The sequence below is a fragment of the Odocoileus virginianus genome, chromosome 10, assembly GCF_023699985.2.
Source record: "Odocoileus virginianus isolate 20LAN1187 ecotype Illinois chromosome 10, Ovbor_1.2, whole genome shotgun sequence".
Lineage (NCBI taxonomy): Eukaryota > Metazoa > Chordata > Mammalia > Artiodactyla > Cervidae > Odocoileus > Odocoileus virginianus.
This window is the reverse complement of record NC_069683.1, coordinates 60,035,500-60,054,689: the sequence shown is the minus strand read 5'-3', so window position 1 is coordinate 60,054,689 and position 19,190 is coordinate 60,035,500. Positions and strand designations below refer to the sequence as shown.

At 43.5% G+C, this 19,190-nt stretch overlaps 1 protein-coding gene and 1 long non-coding RNA gene across 3 annotated transcripts in view; one reads left to right on the top strand and one right to left on the bottom strand.

Annotated features, from left to right (window-relative positions):
* Nucleotides 1-8,278, top strand: part of LOC139037197 (uncharacterized) — a 35,769-nt gene extending 27,491 nt beyond the window's left edge. For both annotated transcript variants that reach the window (XR_011490055.1, XR_011490054.1), the window contains 2 exons: nucleotides 37-80; nucleotides 4,273-8,278. This is a non-coding gene — a long non-coding RNA (uncharacterized lncRNA). The remainder of the gene's footprint in view (nucleotides 1-36; nucleotides 81-4,272) is intronic.
* Nucleotides 8,279-9,740: 1,462 nt separating this feature from the next.
* Nucleotides 9,741-19,190, bottom strand: part of ENDOD1 (endonuclease domain containing 1) — a 29,667-nt gene continuing 20,217 nt past the window's right edge. The window contains exon 2 of the mRNA XM_070473654.1: nucleotides 9,741-10,958. Within this exon, the coding sequence (XP_070329755.1) occupies nucleotides 9,756-10,958 (1,203 nt within the window). The 3' untranslated portion in view covers nucleotides 9,741-9,755. The remainder of the gene's footprint in view (nucleotides 10,959-19,190) is intronic.

The following is a 19,190-nucleotide window of genomic DNA, read 5'->3' as shown; positions in this document are numbered from 1 at the left end:
TTATGACTCACATGCATTTTCTTTTTACTATTTTAGGGACTCGGCTGATTCATACCAGGAGGAAAGCAAAATGGCTTGAGGTGAGTTCACAGTCAGAATGAAGATGCGCTGCACTGAGTTTAAGGACACAGGACTTGGGACTTCCCTGGTGGCCCAGTGGCTAAGACTTCAGCTTCCAATGCAAGGGGCATGAGTTCGATCCCTGGTGGGGGAGCAAAGAGCCCACATGATTTGTGGCCAAAAAACAGAAGTAATTTGAATCAGTTCTAATGAGATGGATGAAACTGGAGCCCATTATACAGAGCGAAGTAAGCCAGAAAGATAAAGACCATTACAGTATACTAACGCATATATATGGACTTTAGAAAGATGGTAACGATAACCCTATATGCAAAACAGAAAAAGCGACTCAGATGTATGGAACAGACTTGTGGACTCTGGGAGAAGGAGAGGGTGGGATGTTTCAGGAGAACAGCATTGAAACATGTATATTATCTAGGGTGAAACGGATAACCAGCTCAGGTTGGGTACATGAGACAAGTGCTCGGGCCTGGTGCACTGGGAAGACCCAGAGGGATCAGGTGGAGAGGGAGGTGGGAGGGGGGAGTGGGATGGGGAATACATGTAAATCCATGGCTAATTCATATCAATGTATAACAAAAACTACTGTAATGATGTAAAGTAATTAGCCTCCAACTAATAAAAATTAAAAAAAAAAAAAAAAAAAAAAAAAAACAGAAGTAATGTTAGACTTTTAAAATGGTCCCCATCAAACAACAACAAAAAAAGAGTATCGGACTTCACTGGAATTGACATGCGTACAACACTAGGCATAAAATAGGTGACCAGTCAGAACCTACTGTGGCGCACTGGAAACTGTGATCAGTGCTCTGTGGCGAGCTAAATGGGAAGGAAATCTGAGAAAGAGGGGATATATGTAAACGTAGAGTTGATTCACTTTGCTGTACAGTAGAATAACACAACATTGTAAAGTAACTATATGCCAACAAAAAGTAATTAAAAAAAATAAAAAGGACGTCTGTATCTTGGGAAAAAAGAAAGAACACAGGACTTAAGGGCAGACAAGAGGCAGAATTCTGAGGCCCTGAAGTTAAGAGCCTTTTCAGGGCATGGTGTTCAACACTTACTGTAAAACTCAAGCTTTGGCTAAGCCATTTACACTTCCTGGATAACTGTTTTAATTTTCATTAATATCTATTCACCTTTTTTAAAAAAGAACTATGTACTGATTTTTAAGATAAAAGAACAAACTCTGGAGACTTCTATAATAATACACCTTATATTTCTATGCTACTTAATAGTTTACAAAGCATATTATCTCATTTGATCTGTTTTTTGTGCAGGTGGGGGGTGGGGGTGCTTGCTACACAACTTGTGTTTATCTTGGTTCCCAGGGATTTAACCCAGGCCCTCAGAAGTGAAATTGCCGAGTCCTAACCGCCGGGCCACCAGAGAATTCCCCTCATTTGATTCTTACATAAACTTTTTGAGGTTGATATTTTTATTATCCATCTTTCACAGATAAGAAATTAAAGTTCACAGAGGTTTGGAGACTTTCCCTAAAGTGTCGTAGGTGGACTAAAAATCAAACCGAGGTGTGCAGAATCCAGAGTGCAGGTTTACAAACAAGTAAAACAAAACCCTCACGCCCTATACCATAACTCTCGAAAGAAGCACTGTAGTGTTTCAGGGAAATTTGACCTTGAGCTCCTTTTTGCTCTTTCAAAGATGATTGAAATCCTGAAGGCTCTTGTAAGGACAAGCCCTTTCCTGTAACACAGAGTCTTCAGGATGCTTCTAAATAGTGATGTTCCAAATCAGAGTAGCATTGATCCATATAGTCCTGGATGGAACTTCTCTTTGCCACCACAAAGTTAAAAACAAGAATAAAAACCTCCACTTTTTATTTTTTTTTTTTATTTTTTTTTTTTTTAGCAGAATTTTAACAAGATTTTTATTCCCATCTGAGTTACTTTTAGGGGATTTGATAGTAAGAGCAATTGTTTCAGTATTGTCACCATCATCATTCCATTTAAAATGAAATGCCACCTCATGGACAAAGGATATTCACAAATACAATCAATTATTCTTCCCACTTTCACTGTGTGGACATAGGCTTGTGGCAAAGAGTCTTTGTTTTTCTGGTTATTATTATGCCACATTCCCGCCCCCCCCCCCCTCCCATTTTTCTTAGAGCCTGTTCAGTTCTTGGTTGTGTTTTTTTTTTTTTTTTTTTTTTTTTTTTAATTTTTTTTTTTTTTAAATTTTTATTAGTTGGAGGCTAATTACTTTACATCATTACAGTAGTTTTTGTTATACATTGATATGAATTAGCCATGGATTTACATGTATTCCCCATCCCAGTCCCCCCTCCCACCTCCCTCTCCACCCGATCCCTCTGGGTCTTCCCAGTGCACCAGGCCCGAGCACTTGTCTCATGTACCCAACCTGAGCTGGTTATCCGTTTCACCCTAGATAATACACATGTTTCAATGCTGTTCTCCTGAAACATCCCACCCTTGCCTTCTCCCAGAGTCCACAAGTCTGTTCCATACATCTGAGTCTCTTTTTCTGTTTTGCATATAGGGTTATCGTTACCATCTTTCTAAAGTCCATATATATGTGTTAGTATACTGTAGTGGTCTTTATCTTTCTGGCTTACTTCGCTCTGTATAATGGGCTCCAGTTTCATCCATCTCATTAGAAGTGATTCAAATGAATTCTTTTTAATGGCTGAGTAATATTCCATGGTGTATATGTACCACAGCTTCCTCATCCATTCGTCTGCTGATGGGCATCTGGGTTGCTTCCATGTCCTGGCTATTATAAACAGTGCTGCGATGAACATTGGGGTGCATGTGGCTCTTTCAGATCTGAAAACCTCCACTTTTTAAAACTGCTTATTGGTCCACCTTAGCAAGTGTGCCCTTCTCTATTTAAAACATAAAGAAATATTCCCCAAGGGACTCTAGACTCCTGCTGTCAAAGGCTAAATGACTGTGGATATAGCTGTCAGTACTCTGGTGTGTGCAGTGTTCAGGAAGATCAGATGAATTGCTCCAGATGAAAGTACTCTGTAAACTCTAGGGTTCTATGTGGGTGAGTTTCCCACCTTCAGATGAAAAGAAAGCCAATAAACTTGTTCAAATGGGCAAGGAGTGTTCAAACTTATACTTGTATTTAGGAAGAACTTATAGACACATATGAGAATCTTAATGAGAACTGGCTTGAAATACCTCTAGGTATCACCTTGCCTACAAATTATACCCCCATCACAAATTATTTTCTTTATTCTCAATAGCACTTTTTATTAAGCACCAGGGCTTCCCTGGTGGTTCAGCTGGTAAAGAATCTGCCTGCAGTTCTTTGCAGGCAGGGTTTCTGCAGGGTTCCTCCCTGTCTGCAGGGAGACCTGGGTTCAGTTCCTGGGTTGGGACAATCCCCTGGAGAAGGGGAAAGACTACCCACTCCAGTATTCTGGCCTGGAGAATTCCATGGACTATATAGTCTATGGCATCGCCAAAGAGTCGGACACAACTGAGCGAATTAAGCATGAATTATATTTTCTATACTTTTTATTTCTCAAAGCTATGCTTTATTCTGTACACATTTCCACTGTACATCACACATTCTCCTCTTGCTTTCACAGTAAACAAATGTACAGCAGTCCTTTGGCTCAGGTTTTACAGGTCTTCCCTGGAGAAGGGTGTCAGGCCAGTTAGACACATATAACTCTGGGCCAGGCTGGTCCCACTGCCCAGGAGCCTTCAGGTCATGCGTAAGTGCCCAGGAGGCTGGACCCCTGCAGCTGGAGCTGCCTGAGCAACTGTCCAGAGGAAGGGGCTCTGGCTGGAGAAGTGATCTCTCTGGGGAGGTAACTAGATCAAGATAAAAAGAGGCAGTACTTGTCCTGAAAGGTCAAATCTTAAAAACCTGGAAGGTACCTAATCGGTGCTTCAGTTACAGTGGTAGGCAGAGGGATGAACAGATGCTGGACAAAGTGGTCAAGAAGAGGGGGTGGGACTTGCCAATGAAAAGGGTTGTTCAAGAGCTAAGTCCACTAGCTCTGGGCATCCACCAGCATGACTAATTTTAATGTTTGAATCAGAGTGATCCATTAAGAGGGTCAAGTTAGGACACAGAAGATATGTAGACCTCTTACAATTTCTTAGTTATTCATCCAAATTATCTCTTGGTTCATCTGATTAGTATGGATTCTTCTTTATAAAAATAATCTCTCATTTTTAAAAGGTGTGCGATCTTCAGTGATAGCAGGTGGTTTTATAGCCTACTCAAGCCTCCAAAGTCCAAATGTGTTATCAGCATCCACTTTGGATGAGAAGCAATCACCCGAGGATGGCACTTCAGCTGACAGGCCGGGCCTCTTGGAGGTTGTGCCTGGTTCATGTGAGTTGGTGGGGGGAAGGGCTGGTCATTCTAGGGTAAGATCTAAGGATTAACTGAGGGGATCCAGCGATCCTACCTAATCAATACTCCAGGATCAATTAATCTTTGGGGACAAATTCATAATGCTTTAACTCACTAGAGGCTGACTATAAATAAGGTTGACTATTTACAGGGACGGTCATCATCCTTTTCAGCCTTAATGTGTACATACTCTCCGGTTAATTCTCTTCAGAGTAATGGGGTTCCTGAGAAACTGAATCTGTTATAAAACTATGGGCTTAGCCAGGAAGGGTCTGGAGGGGAACTGCTTCTCTACTCCAGAGACCAGAGACCCTCATGCCTGCTTTCCTGAGCACACACACTGTTTTGTCCACCTCTGCGACCCCAGGGCCTGCAGCCCGCCAGGCTCCTCTGTCCGTGGGATTCTCCAGGCAACAATACTGGAGTGGGTTGCTGTGCCCTCCTCCAGAGGGATCCTCCTGACCCAGGAATCGAACCCTCATCCCTTGTGTCTCCTGCATTGTCAGGCAGATTCCTTACCACCAAGCAACCTGCGGATCGCTTTCTGAATAGGTACTGAAAACAAGCAGAGCTCTTGTTCTCAGAATCCCCCTTTCTAGACTCTAGACCTCGCCTGTCTCTTCAGATACACCGACACCACCAATGAGGCTCTGGATTCCTTCCTTTTCACTCCCTACCTCAACTCCCAGACTGTACTTTAACCCTCGCCTTCCCAGCTCTGATCCAGAAACGTCCTGACGTCTAAGGCAACTTCGTCATTTCACTCAAGATGCACAGATATTATGACCAGCAGTAGCTCTACAACAACAATTAACATTTACTGGGCACTCACCATGCGACAGACATGGGGATAATGCTTCATCTTTATTAACTCATTGAATTCTCATAACAATTCTCTGAAGTAGGTAGTGATAACTAGCCCCATTGTATAGACGAGGAAACTGAGGCTTTGGGGGGAACATCCCCAGGATCGCATGGTTGTTAAGCAGTGAAGCCTGGATCAGAGCCTCAGTCATTCTGACTCCAGAGTCTGGGCTTACATTGGGCAACACATCTTCCAGGAGTGACCTTGATCCTCTTCTGAGAGCCTCGCATTATCAACATCAACTGGATGGCACACGATCAACGAAGACAAGTGGTCTCAGTGCTTTCTGGGTTGAAATCTAGGCTTAAAAATAATATTTTATTTAAAATGGATTACCAATAAGGACGCACTGCGTAGCACAGGGAACTCTGCTCAATGTTATGTGACAGCCCGTGTGGGAGGGGAGTTTAGGGGAGAATGGGTGCGTGTATATGTATGGCTGAGTCCCTTTGCTGTCCTCCTGGAGCTATCACAATGTTGTTATATATATATAACTTATTTATCATTTATTTTCAGCTGTGCTGGGTCCTCTTTGCTGTGAGGGCTTTTCTCTAGCTGCGGCAGCAGGAGCTCCCCTCTAGTTGTGGTGTGCGGGCTTCTCATCGTGGGGGTTCAGTAGGGCGAGAGCTTCGGTAGCTGCAGCTCATGGGCTCAGCAGTTGCGGTCCCCGGGCTCTAGAGCGCAGGCTCAGGAGTTGTGGTGGAAATGATTTGTCGCTCCGTGGCAAGTGGGAGCTTCCCGGATCAGGGGTCAAACTCACGTCTCCTGCATTGGCAGGCGGACTCTTTACCACTGAGCCACCAGGCAAGCCCCCTATCACAACACTGTTAATGAGCTATACTCCAAATTGAAAAAAAAAAAAATAGGTTTGAAATGTAATTATTAGAAATCAAGCCATGATCTGGGAGAAAATACTTACAGAGGGAAACAATGAGAATCCTGAGGACCTATTTATGAAGGCCAAGGAGTCCACACTATGTGGCTCCTAGTGTAACATTTTGAAAACTCAGTGTGTGACAAGTTTAGGTGAAATGCTGAACAAGACATCAAATCACACATAAGACCCTGCCCACACTGAGAAGGCAGTCAAGAGCTACTGCCATCCCCACCCCAGGGCTGGGTGCCCACTGAAGGCCACAGAAGACCACCTCCCTCCAGAGACTGTGTCGTTTCTCACACTGGGGGGCAGGGGGTTCCTAATGAATAAAAAATTTAGAGTGTTCCTGTAACTTCCTATGTGATTCAGAATCAGTGAAGCAGGAGGTTCCTAGGCGCTTCAAATATTTCATGTCCCAAATAGCTTTTCAGAGACATAACATGGGAAAGAAGGTCCAGTGCCTATTTCACTGACCTAACCTCTCTGTTTTCTCATGTATGATTAAAAAATTTTTAAAAAATCCAGATGGGAGTGGAAATGGTTTGAGTTAATGTCAACCAAGAAGAAAATGGAAAAAAAATAAAAATCAAAGACAACCCCCATCATTCTAGGATTCTCCCCCTTTATATATTTTCCAGAACATCTGATGAGTTGTCAACAATTATTTTATTGAGCATTGCAAGGTGCACAGCATTGTACATAGCTTGAAAATGTCAAATTGACTCATCACACCCTTTATAAAGGCTTCCCCAACATCCATGTTTTGTGGGTTTTCCTGCTGTGCTCCGGGGATGCTAGTACCATTGCAGGCTTACCACGATGTGGTACATGGATCAGCTGCACCACGTCCTCCCCACTAGATATCTGAACTCCTCAAAGATGGGATGCACGTATTGTCAATCTCTGCAACTTTGATGTTCAAATACACATTGGATGGATGAATGACCAGTGTTTCACTCTAGTTCCTTCTCCAGATTCCTTCATCTGCATTCAGGGGCAAGTGCTGATGCTGAGTGAGAAGCGGATACTCAAAAGGCACAGTGGAACAGAGGAGTGTCTGAAGGCGTGGCTGATCCAGACTAGAAAATCAGCTCCACAATGATGAAGAGCTGGCTGACCTCTCCAAGGGCCCAAGAACATAGCAGAGCCACAGAAAAATCTTCAAGCCAGAGATGGAGCTCATCAACTCAAAATCCCACCCCAAAGGCCAAAGAGGCTCACTGGGACGGGCCAGCGGTCCAGAGTGGAGGCTCTCAGCCACCTACTGACCTTGGGGATTAGTTCTCCCTTTATCATCCCTTTCCAGATTTCAAAAAAGGCCACACCATAATAAATAAATAAGACGCTAAACAACTAGAACTGAAAAGGAGGACATTTTTGAATGGTTCTCAAGAAAAGTTCAGATGCCCTGCTCCTTGCATGGTGCCAAGAGGCTCAAGCTGCCATGGATGGCCCCCATGGGCCTTTCGTGATGCAGATAGGTACTCTGAGGGGACATCAGTTCCATGGGAGGCAGAAAGCATACTGGTGAGCATGGACGGCTAGTTGCTTAATCACATGGGCCAAACCCATTTAATTCATCAGAGTCCAGTTCAACGGATGATAGAGAAAACCCGGCCCTAGACCAGGGAGGCACAGATCTGACATCCGAAGTTTGAAGGGACCCGAGCAGAAGACCTTGGCTCCTGGTAGGCCTTGGGTCAACCATCAGTTAGCATCAGGTGTCAGCTTCCTCATCAGAGGCGGCTTTGGTCAGGCCAAGCTTATCTCCGGTCAGACCATCTCTCTGGTCCCCTCTGAAATTCCCTTTCTTTCATCTGGCAGGATTCTACCTGACCCATCAGTACCAAAGCAAACCCTTCTCCTCATGGCTCCTCACACTAGTGAAATGAAGGAAAGCCTGACTGCAGATCTTTACAGTCACCAACAGAAGTGTTGGTAAAATACTGCTTTAGAGTCTTAGATAATCCAGTGCACTGCTCGCTATGATAGGTTCACGGTCCGTGTCCACTACCCTGCCTCACGTAACAGACTGATCAGGACGGCAGCCTGCTGGCTGCCCTGCTACTTCGGGTCCAACTCCATTATTTTTCTGCAAAAAGTAACTCTCATGACACTCACATTTCTTGAGCATCAACTTGATGCTGATGGTTCACCCATCCTTCTCTCCTTGCTGCCTTTCTGGACCCCAGGTCTCTGCACTGAACTTTCAGATGCACGGTGGCCTGCACCCCCAAATCAGTAGTTTACACTGGGTCCTATGCTACCTCACAGGAACTCTTTAGAACACTCAGAAAACTCCAGCTGATTCCCTCTGAGCTCTGGAAAGCAGAGCAAAGTTTGAGAACTTCAGCTTCCTCCTGTTATCACTTTTCAGTGCAAGGATTAACATGACAAGTGCTTGATCAAAAAATTAGAGATTAGCTCTCATAAATAACTTGCTTTAATGGGAGAGTTATGTTTTCTAGCATCAAACACACTATAAAAATAATTTCCTGAGATAATGATTCTTAATCAAGATTATATACATATAAACTTAGATATATGTCTATGGATTTTGTTTTCCAAGATGGCCAGAAAAGTTATAATTTTCTGACTATTTTTTATAACTTTATACTAAAACCACCATTTAAGGACAGAAGTCAGAGCATTTTACTGTATTGGGTACTTGCTGGAAGTATAAGAAAGACTGATCTAGTATTTTGCAGAATATGAATTTCTGTATTAGCTTAACATGTAGGTCTTTGAGCTCCATCTTCTCAGCCAGAGATTTAATATATGTCAAGTTAATCCAAGCTTAGCTAAGGATATCCTCAGACCTATGGCACCTATTCAGAGCAGAGGTCTGATCTTTGCACTCCCTTTTTTATACCTGGGTAGCATTCAAGGGGCAAACAATCTTAGTCCTTGCATTCAGAATTTGTTATGCCATATTTGAATATAATGTTTACCATTAACTCAAAGGAAAAATGCAGCAAAATTCAACTTTGGAGAAACAAAACAACCTTACAGATCCTCAGGAGACATGGAAAGCTAAGGGATGTAACAGATTCTATATCTTAAGAGAGCTATTTCAACAAGGAAGTGGTCTGCACCTCACCAAGTCAAACTGAGTTGGGCAGAAAGAGAAGCAAAATGATAACAAATTGGCCAGGAATACTTATATCAGTTTTGTCTTGAGTCTCAGAGAGTAATAGCAGGAGTAAATTCCTTTCTACTTTTCTCAGAAACAGTTGGGTTTAAAGTGGTCCTCCTCCAGATTCTCCTTCTGTTATTTTTACTGATCACAAATGAACACCAGCATCTCTCACATGGTCTCCTGTATCAGAGTGCCTGACTGAAGTGGACGGCTTGGAAGTTCACCCACATCTGAGCAGGAAACCTACACATAATCCCCCCCTGAACATGTCTCTTGGGTCAAGTTGAAACAGGCAGACACCCCTACCAAAGGCCAAAATATAACTGATGTGAACAGAAACCCATAGTATAGACAAAATATTCCAGCTTTCTCTATTAAAAAAAATCAAATTCACTGGGACCGGGCACTCATTATTTTTTTTTTTTCTATAACTCCCCAGGATTGTCAAAAGTAATCTTGTAGCCAACCCGCTTGCAGACAGTAAAAATGACCTGAAATAGACCACCCATGGTGCCAAAAGCCGTGTCAAAGAGCAGAGAGAGGATGCCACCAAGGCCCATGGCAATGTCCCTGCAGACGATTGGAACTGCGCCTATGGTGTACACGGGGAACGTGGCCACGTCCACAAGCACCCGGACGGGGACCCCCACGACGCGGCAGACCACCTTCAGCAGGCAGCAGAGGATCCGGAGCACGGCCCTGGCGATCCTGACCGTGACTTTGAGGACCTTCCAGGGAATGCTGCCCAGTTCCTCCCCGATGGCCAAGAAGTAGGTGATGGTGGCTGACCCCAGGCGATAAAGGCAACTTTCTAGACCGTTAATCACCTGCTTCGTGACATACCACAGGACATACACAGTGTACTTCAGGATCCCGAAGGCAAGGTAATAAATTAACTGGCAGAGCTTGATGAGTGGGGTAGCGACAAAGCCCAGGAGTCTTCCCAGAAGGCTACTCCCTTCCCCAGATGTCTCGGGAGGTGGCAGGGCGGACCTGGTGCCCCTCACGCCGGAGAGGGTCCCCGAGCCCCCCTCAGAGTCCAGCCTCCGCTCCTCATCCTGGACTTGGTTAACCACCTCCAGGATTTTTTTCATCTTCTCCGTGTCTTGGTCAGTCTCCCCACAGTTGTCCTGGAACAGCTGAAGGGGGAACGGAAGCAGCTTCTCCAGGTCCCTCAGCATCACATCCTCGATGACCTCCCGGTCACCGGTGTGCTTGACAAAGCCCATGGCCCAGCCTCCGGCAGGGACTGCGCAGCAGGCCGCCAGCCAGACGAACTCCGGGATGCTCACTCTGTCTTTGACCTTGAGGTCCGAGGGCACGGCGCCTGTGATGATGTAGAGGTCGTCCCCGCTGCCACACTGCGGGGTCAGAGCTCTCTCCATCAGGCTGTTGAGGCTCACGTACCACCTTTCCTGGAAGGACGGGGTCATCGGAGCCGCGTTTGTGAGCGTGAAGGTGGCCGAGTGGGGGTCACTGCTGAGGGAGAAGGGGTAGAGCTGCCCGGTTCGGTAATCAGAACCCAGGAAATCTGCATTCAAGGCTTGGTTGCTCCCCAGTTTGTTCACAGACTTGACGGCCTCGGCCTCATCCGTCACCTCCTCCAGGCTGCTGTTGGGGTCATCAATCTGAAAGGAGAGAGCGAGGTTGAGATGCGTCCCTGTTAGCAGCAGACCGGGGACCCTCGGACTGTTCTGCCCAGACTCCAGTGAAGTCCCTACTATACACACAGTTCCAATACTTTCGTTTGGAAGCACATTCACACTTCATCCTAATACCCCACAACCCTAGTGTCTGAAAGCATCTTTCAAGTCAACTATATCCTCTTCCACTCTCTGTATATTCCACTCCTATCTTACAGTAATGACCTATCACACACTCACACAAATTGAGAACACCATTTTTCAATCTGCTGTGGGTTTATAAATGTCATGCCCTTTTCCAGGAATGTTTTCCCATGAGATTCAAACTGACTGTAAAAACGAAAGCAAGGGGAAAAGTAAATCTCAGCAGGCCTGTAAAAATCAGAACTGGAATTCAGATAATCAACCACCAATGTGAGCTGCAATTTAAAGAACGTAGTCTTAAGTGGATTTTGCATATTTTTGGATATACAAAGAGCAATCAACTCTAATCAGAGAATTTAAATCAAATAGAGGGACATGTATAGATTATTGTCAGTTATATTAGATACTTCCCAGGCCAAGATAAAATTAGACCAGCTGCTCTTCAAACTTCATCTCCTCATAATATTTGCAATTATTAGCAATGCATTTTCTGTCTAGGCCAATTGTTGAATATCAATAATGACATATATATATATATATATATATATATATATATACATCCCTCTTAGTTCTGCTCTTATTCATTTTAAATTCAGCAGTATAATATATATTTCACTTTGCCAATCTGAATAGGTGAAAGCAAAGAGCTCAGGATTGACCCAAAACTGTTTTTAGCTCCCAAATTACACTATAAATTCCTTGACACCATGGACCCTGTACATAGGACCCAGTCAAGGACTGACACATACTAGAATCTCAACTTGTTGTTTTTTAGTCACTAAGTCATGTCCAACTCTTTGTGACCCATGGACTATAGTCTGCCTGGCTCTGTCCGTGGGATTTTCCAGGCAAGAATATTGGAATAAGTTTCCATTTCCTTTTCCAGGGCATCTTCCCAACCCAGGAATCAAACCCGTGAGTCCTGCACTGGCAGGCGGATTCTTTACTACTTGAGACTCTCAAGGCACTCTTGTTAATCTGAGATCAGTATTAACTGATCTCTGCTGTATTTATAATAGCAGGAAGTTGAACCAACCTACATTTTCAAAAACTGGGAACAGTTAAATAAATGGTGTTATATCCATCAAGGGAATATCTCAAAGCCATTAAAAAGCACTTGTAATGATAGGGAAATATGTGCTATAATTTTGAAAGGAAAAGGCAGATTGTAAAATTATATGATAACACTTTTTTAAGCCTAAAAATGAGCAAGAAAAAAGTCTGAAACACATGAAAATGTCCACTATGGCTGATCCACTCCCAAAGATACAAGTGATACATTTTTTTCCCTTGTTTTTTTGTTTCTCTTGGTGCAACTGTTACCTACATCAACCCACAAATTATTTATATGTTACTTTCAAAAGGACAAAAAGAAATGAATTAAAGTAAGTAAATTCTTACTAATTGATTCCCTAGAGTTGGTGCCACTTGCTGAACCCAAGAGGGTCAAGGCCATGTGACTGCTGTATCCCATGTGGGGAGGGCAACCCACTCTGCATCTCTCCAGCTCTGCAACAGCGAATGCAGGCATGCTTGTGCACGCATGTGCAGCATTAGTGAGGGCAACGGGTGAGCAAGGTGGTGTGAAAGCAGGAATAGTCATGAGAGCTAATGGAGTATTCCACAGCCTCTCCTTTTATGGTCGTGCCGTCCCTGCCCCCAGACTTCGAATTAGAAATGATCCTGGATGGTCCCCACTCCCACCACACCCCAAAGGACAGAGAGAAAAAGCTCATCCATTTTGCAAAGCTGCCCTTGCTCTCCGATAGCCAGAAGATACAACCCATGGAAATATCTGCCTCAGTCCTGAATCATGAGATCAAGATACCGCAGAGCCAAGATTGTAGGGTCTTGGGTGGAAGGCCAGGAATTTTAGGGTGCCTGTTTACTAGGGTACTGTTTCTGCATTTAGCCTGGCGTAGCTTCTTTATCCCATCTAAAGGAAGCCTGGAACTGGTTTCTTTTTTACTGGTAGCCATGTGACAGAGCATAGGGCAACACACTGGTTCATCTTCTGTCCAAGAGCCACCCAGGGATGAAATAATGCCTCCAAGACAGAGGGCAGGCTGGAACACAGAGAAGAGAGATTCTTAGATAAAGAAGGGGAAGGAACCAAAAAGGGCTAGGCAGGAAAAGAAAAGGGGAGGGATAAAAGAGAGGGGAAAGAAAAAAAGAGAGTAAGATTGGGGTGGGGGGGGTGGTGGTGTGTGCATGTGTGGAAGAGACAACCTACAACATCCTGTTTTTAGACAGAAATCAGGACTGTGGCTTGATTTACTCCCAAACTTCAGATCATGGTCTCCCATGGCTAAGGTCAGAGGATACTAAGCTGGTTGCTTCCTTGTCCTCTCAGGCCACTTGAGTTCAATGGGCTCCAGATATCTGCAATAACGGAGTCTCTTCTGCCCACAGCTCACAGGTCCACGGGAGTGGGCCAGGATGAACCGAGGTGACTGCCGAGCACGTCTTCCTTTCCCTTTCCCTGGCCTTCTTCAGAACCCCACATCCATGGTCACTGTATTGTTATGAACCCCAAATTGGCCCTATGGTTTGATGACAAGGTAGAATATAGTGTTTGAAATCAAGATGGAATGTCTGCATCTGGTACCTATATAGTAATACAGCAGGAGGTCAGGGACTAATTTTTCTTAACTACCAATTAAATGATTTCAATATAATGTTACAGAAGGTCTTTTTTTTCTACCTGATTTTACAGGTGGAGAAACTGAAACACAAAAAGGTGAATTTTTCCAAAGTCATCCGATAATTAGCAGGACAGACTCTGAACTGAGGTCAGTCATTTTATTCCTAAGGCACACATTCCTTATGACTAAGCCATGCTTCCCCATATTAACGGACACTGCTATACCAGTGTTCTACACTAGAGAGTAGAAAACCAAACAAAAAAAGAAATCACAGTCCCCTTTTCTCTCTGTGACATGGAATAAATGAAATTCCTTAAATCTACAGGGAGAGAAGCCGATGTCTGAGCGCCCTGGTGCTGCAGTCCCCAGAAAGAAGGGAGAGTGGAAAGGAGAGGGTGAACGGGCACGCGTGCAGACCGGCCCTCATGCTTCCTTTCTGCTTTGCCCAGAGCACATGGAGGCGGAGCCTCCAGCCTCACAACCCAAGGAAGGTGGCAGCTCAGGCAGCAGCAACTGGCCAGAGTAGTTTCCAGCTTGCACACTTGCGCTTAGTCGCTCAGTTGTGTCTGACTCCTGCGACTCCATACACTGTAGCCTGCCAGGCTCCTCTGTCCGTGGGATTTTCCAGGCAAGACTACTGGAGAGGGTTGCCATTTCCTTCTCCAGGGGATCTTCCTGATCCAATGATCAAAGCCACAACTCTTGCATTGCAGTCGGACTCTTTACCGACTGAGCTATGAGGGAAGCATACTACTACCCTTAGAAACTGGGCAGCTGGCTGGTCTCCCAGAGACGTTGGTTCTATTAGCAACTTACTTGGCTACTTGCTTTTTTTCTCTACACCAGCAGCTGTAACAGAACAGTGAGCACAGTAAAACTCCACTGAGAAAAACTGCCAGGCATTCTAGGATTGTCTTGCCTGGTCACAGTTCAGTACAGTGTTGTATATAATATATGTAAATCAGTGTGGATTCTACCAGTCAAAATTAAAACAGAAAATAAATAATAGATTTCTCAAGGCTTATCTAACACAGTCTTATGAGGGAAGTTGCTAAGTTGTACCTGACTCTTTGCAATCCCATGGATTATACTCTACTAGGCTCCTCCATCCATGGAATTTTCCAGGCAAGAGTACTGGAGTGGGTTGCCATTCCCTCCTCCAGGGGATCTTCCCAAGCCAGGGATCAAACCCAGGTCTCCCGCTTTACCGTCTGAGCCACCGGGGAACACAGTCTTAAATCTCTGACCAAAATACCAAAGAATGTTTTATGAGAACATAACTGATCTTCAATGAACTCTCTATTCTCTCCTCTGAGGATCCAATCACATCAAAGCCTCTCTTTCTATCCTCTTTATCTTTTTTGTGACTTATGATCTTTTTCAGTGTTGTGCACTAGTCATTCTGTCATGTCCAACTCTTTGAGACCCCATGTACTGTATCCCTCCTCCATCTATGGATGCCTCCAGGCAAAAATACTGGAGTGGGTAGCCATTCCCTTCTCCAGAGGATCTTCCCAACCAAGGATTGAAGCCAGGTCTCTTGCATTGCAGGCAGATTCTTTACCATCTGAGCCATTTATATCTTATTAACTCTCTATATTGCACTCCAGGTGAGTCCCTAGATCTGTCTTCCAAGTCACTAAGTCTCTCCTTAGCTATGTTTAGTTTACTACCTACTTTGTTGAGGTTTTTTTCTTTTTTCATTTTGTTTCTCATTTCAATGACTCTTCTTTCTCTCCTAGCATTTCTATTTGGTTCTATTGAAAATTCTGTTGTTTTTCTTTCTCTTGAGAAATTCTTTTTTTTTTTTTTTTAATCTTTCTGTAGTTTAGAAATTCTTAAATTCCCTTTAAGATCTGTTGTCTATTTTATTCGGCTTTTCAGTTTACTTTGCTGCTCCTATTGGTTAGCTTTAGGGTGGTGTGTATACTTAAGTGTTCTGCAATTTTTGCCCATAAGCTTGTCTTTATAAAAGCTCCATGATGGTCTGTTGAAAAAAAAAAAAAGACAAAAATGGAAACAAAAACAAATCTAATAGGACTGCATTTGCAGTTGCCTCTGCTGGGGCTCTAAAGAGTTCATTGATTCTGGACTGGCTTCTGAGTTATTTTCACAGGCTAGGGTTTCCACAGGGAGAAAGCACTGCACATTTGGACTCATACAAAGGAAAAATGACAGCTTCAAGCTTACTTCTGGAGGTTGACTGTTTCCACTAATGACATGGTGTAGGCAGCTACTTCCTATAACAACTTGCAAGTAGCTTTCCTGCTTGGTTCACCAAAGCTGCGACAGCCTGCCAGCCCCGAGCTTTACCTGGAGAGCTTAGCTCCAGACCCATGTCATGAATAGGTTATGTAACCTTGACTTCTGTCCACAGGCAGTTTAGAGCCCTAGCCCCTAGCTTCCACGTGTCCTCCCACACACAGCTTTGGCTATTGATTTCTTATATATTTCTGGCACCTGAAAATTCCTTCTTACTTTTTTGCTGAAATATGAATTTAAATATATAGATAATATTTTTAAAATTCAATATTTCTATGTGATTGCAGTGGAAGGACAGGAGCTGCACAGCTGCCCAGGAAATTTGTCTAAGGTTATAAAGTTTCTGCTAAAGCATGCCTTGTTTACTTTTATAACTCACTATAGATCTATCATCTCCAAATGTACTTATTTTGCTTAAATCTCCTTTTTTTCTATTTAGGCCACCTCCTGTTTGGTGTAAGTAGAACAGTACCTTCCAAGACCTTTCTCTGATGTGTCAAGAACTCACTTTACAGGCTGAACTCTCTCACTAAGAATAAGACACAAGGACTCCCAGCCCTTTGCCAAAACACACCAACCAGCTTACAAACAACCTGTTTGGTTTTTATGTATTTTTTTTTATTAATTCTTTTGCTTTATCTATTAGGTATAATTCTCTCATCTCTTCATGTAGGTTATTTCTGTCTTATTCAAATTCATTTCCATTGATTTTGTATTTGCAATTTGGAGTCATTAAAAATGGATATCCATTATGAAATCACTCTACCATCTCATCATAAAACATATTAAATCCCAGGGCCTTATAACAGTCTGCTAACTGACCTCCACTGGGAGAAACGTCCATCACGATTTCTACTTCCTGTCTTAAAACCTCTTTTTAAACTTATGACAAAACTTTGTTTTGATCTCAAGATGATACAGTTCTAACGTCATTTGTTAAAGAATCATCTGAAAGTTTAAATAGAACCGGTTGAAACAGCTCCCCCATCATCATGCTTACACCATTACGTCTTGATAGGCTCTCACTTTCTGAAGAAACAGCCAAGTGTGTGTGTAACTAAAATATCTGACTCGTGTATGGAAAACTGTACTGAAAACAATAAGAATATTTAAAAGTCGAATGCATTCTTTGAGACACTGTCACATAAAGGGCAGGTGTTTTTTGTTTTTTCCAGGCTCTCTGCAGACATAGTTTAATGATCTGGTTACTGCAATTACACTAAATTACCAACAACACTGCTCCCTAAAGACAAAAATACAGCTATGATGTAAGAGGTAATTTCAGATTACAGTTTTTGGGTTGCCCTTGCCCTTTTGCAAGCACCACTAATCTTTCTCTTTGGTTTCTCAGCAGACTCTGAATGAAGGGACAGGTACAAAGCTTTCTGTGTAACCTGCCTCCCTGTTGATGGGTCCTCCTGGGCTGCCAGTGTAATTTGATACAGTTCCTGGGTTTAATGGAAAATCTTTTTTTTTTCCTAATTGCAACTTCTTAGGTAACTTTTAGAAGAATGAGCACTCCCCATCCACCAGCATCTTGCCCCATAAATAAGTTTATAATAAATTCCTTTTCAAATTTAATACCAAGAAAAAAACCTGTTTCTGTCAATGAGTTGGTCTGTTTACGTTAGCAGACAGCCAAAGCTACTTAAACCCATGGGATTTTTTTCCCCCTCCTTTGGAATTAAATAAAAGGAGACTTTCAATTTTCCTGCTAATATGCATGGAAGAAAAACAGACTAAGAGAAAATTGAGAAGGATAATTGGAGGGGAAATAGGCACCCATTCAACAATATGTACTGAGCCTATTTAGGTGTGAGCGCTACTGTAGGAGAAAGCAGGAGGAATGATAATAATAATAACAACCAGCAACACTTACTGAGTAGTACATGGCAGGCACTGTTCTAAGAATTTCACATGTACTAAATCAGTAAGTAGCTCCACTAAGTACTCACTCATCTAAACCCACAAAAACTAGGTACTATTATCATTTTTTGACAGGTGGAGAAACTGAGGCACATCAAGATTAAGTAGCATATTCAAGGGCACACAGTTGGTGAGTGGTGACGTCACAGCATCAACTCAAGAAGACCAGTCCCACAGCTGCTGCTCTGAATCCCTGCTTCACATGCCTCCAAATGGCATCAAGAAGCTCACCATCTACTTAGGGAAGCAAGACACAGACACACACAAAACTAAATAGGAAACCAAGGAAAAACCACGAAGTACTGCAGATAAAGTTGAGTACCAAATAAATGTTTTGAAGAAAAAGAGCAATCAGATTCCAGAGGAAGGAAAGACACCATAAACAGTCAGAGAAGATAAGATATCTTTAGCTTTTGGAGAAAACAAAAGCTGAGGCAGGGTTAGAAAGATATGCAAGGTTTTGATAAACTTAGAGAAACACAAAGGTCAGTAGGGTTTAAGGAGACTTCTGCACAAAGGCTTGAGAGATGGGGAGTGAGTGAAAATAGGACTCTGGGTAAGGAAAAGTTTTAATTGGGAGGGATAGCAGGAGACCAGATTATAAATGATCTGATACACAGATAACTCATCATAGAATACAACTAAAGCTCACCGAGTGCTCTCTAGGGAGTGGGCACCATGGAAGGGTGTTACAGGACATACCTTCTTTAATCCTAACAGGATCCCTATTTCCTCCTCTGCAGAAAGCATAACGTAGGCTCAGTCACTGAGTAGTGTGTGGATGTCACGCTGTCGGTGAGGGAGGCTGAGTTTGCAAACCCACGTGGTCTGACTTCAGCAGCCATAAAGCACTCCAGGTCCACTCTGCTCTCTGGGTCCTTTCAATGCTGCATTTCCGAGTCTGGACTTGATCTGTACACAGTGGACATTCCCTGAGGCCAGAGTATCATTAGCGATGTGTAATTCCAGGGAAATAGACACCTGCCCATGCTGGGCAGGAAAGCCTGGACCATGAGGAAGCTGAGGAAATGGAAAGGAAAGGACACGTGCGTAACTCAGGAAGGAAGGTGCCCCAGGACGTGGAGGCAGACCCGGCAGGGTCCCTGGAAGGTGAAAGATGACGTCCAACTCTGGAGCCCAGGCCACCCGAAAATGAGGTGCAATGGAGGAAAAGTGAACAGGCTGACCTCTAAAAGGGACCAAACTGACAGGCAGAAACATTTCATAGCAGCTAGAGATA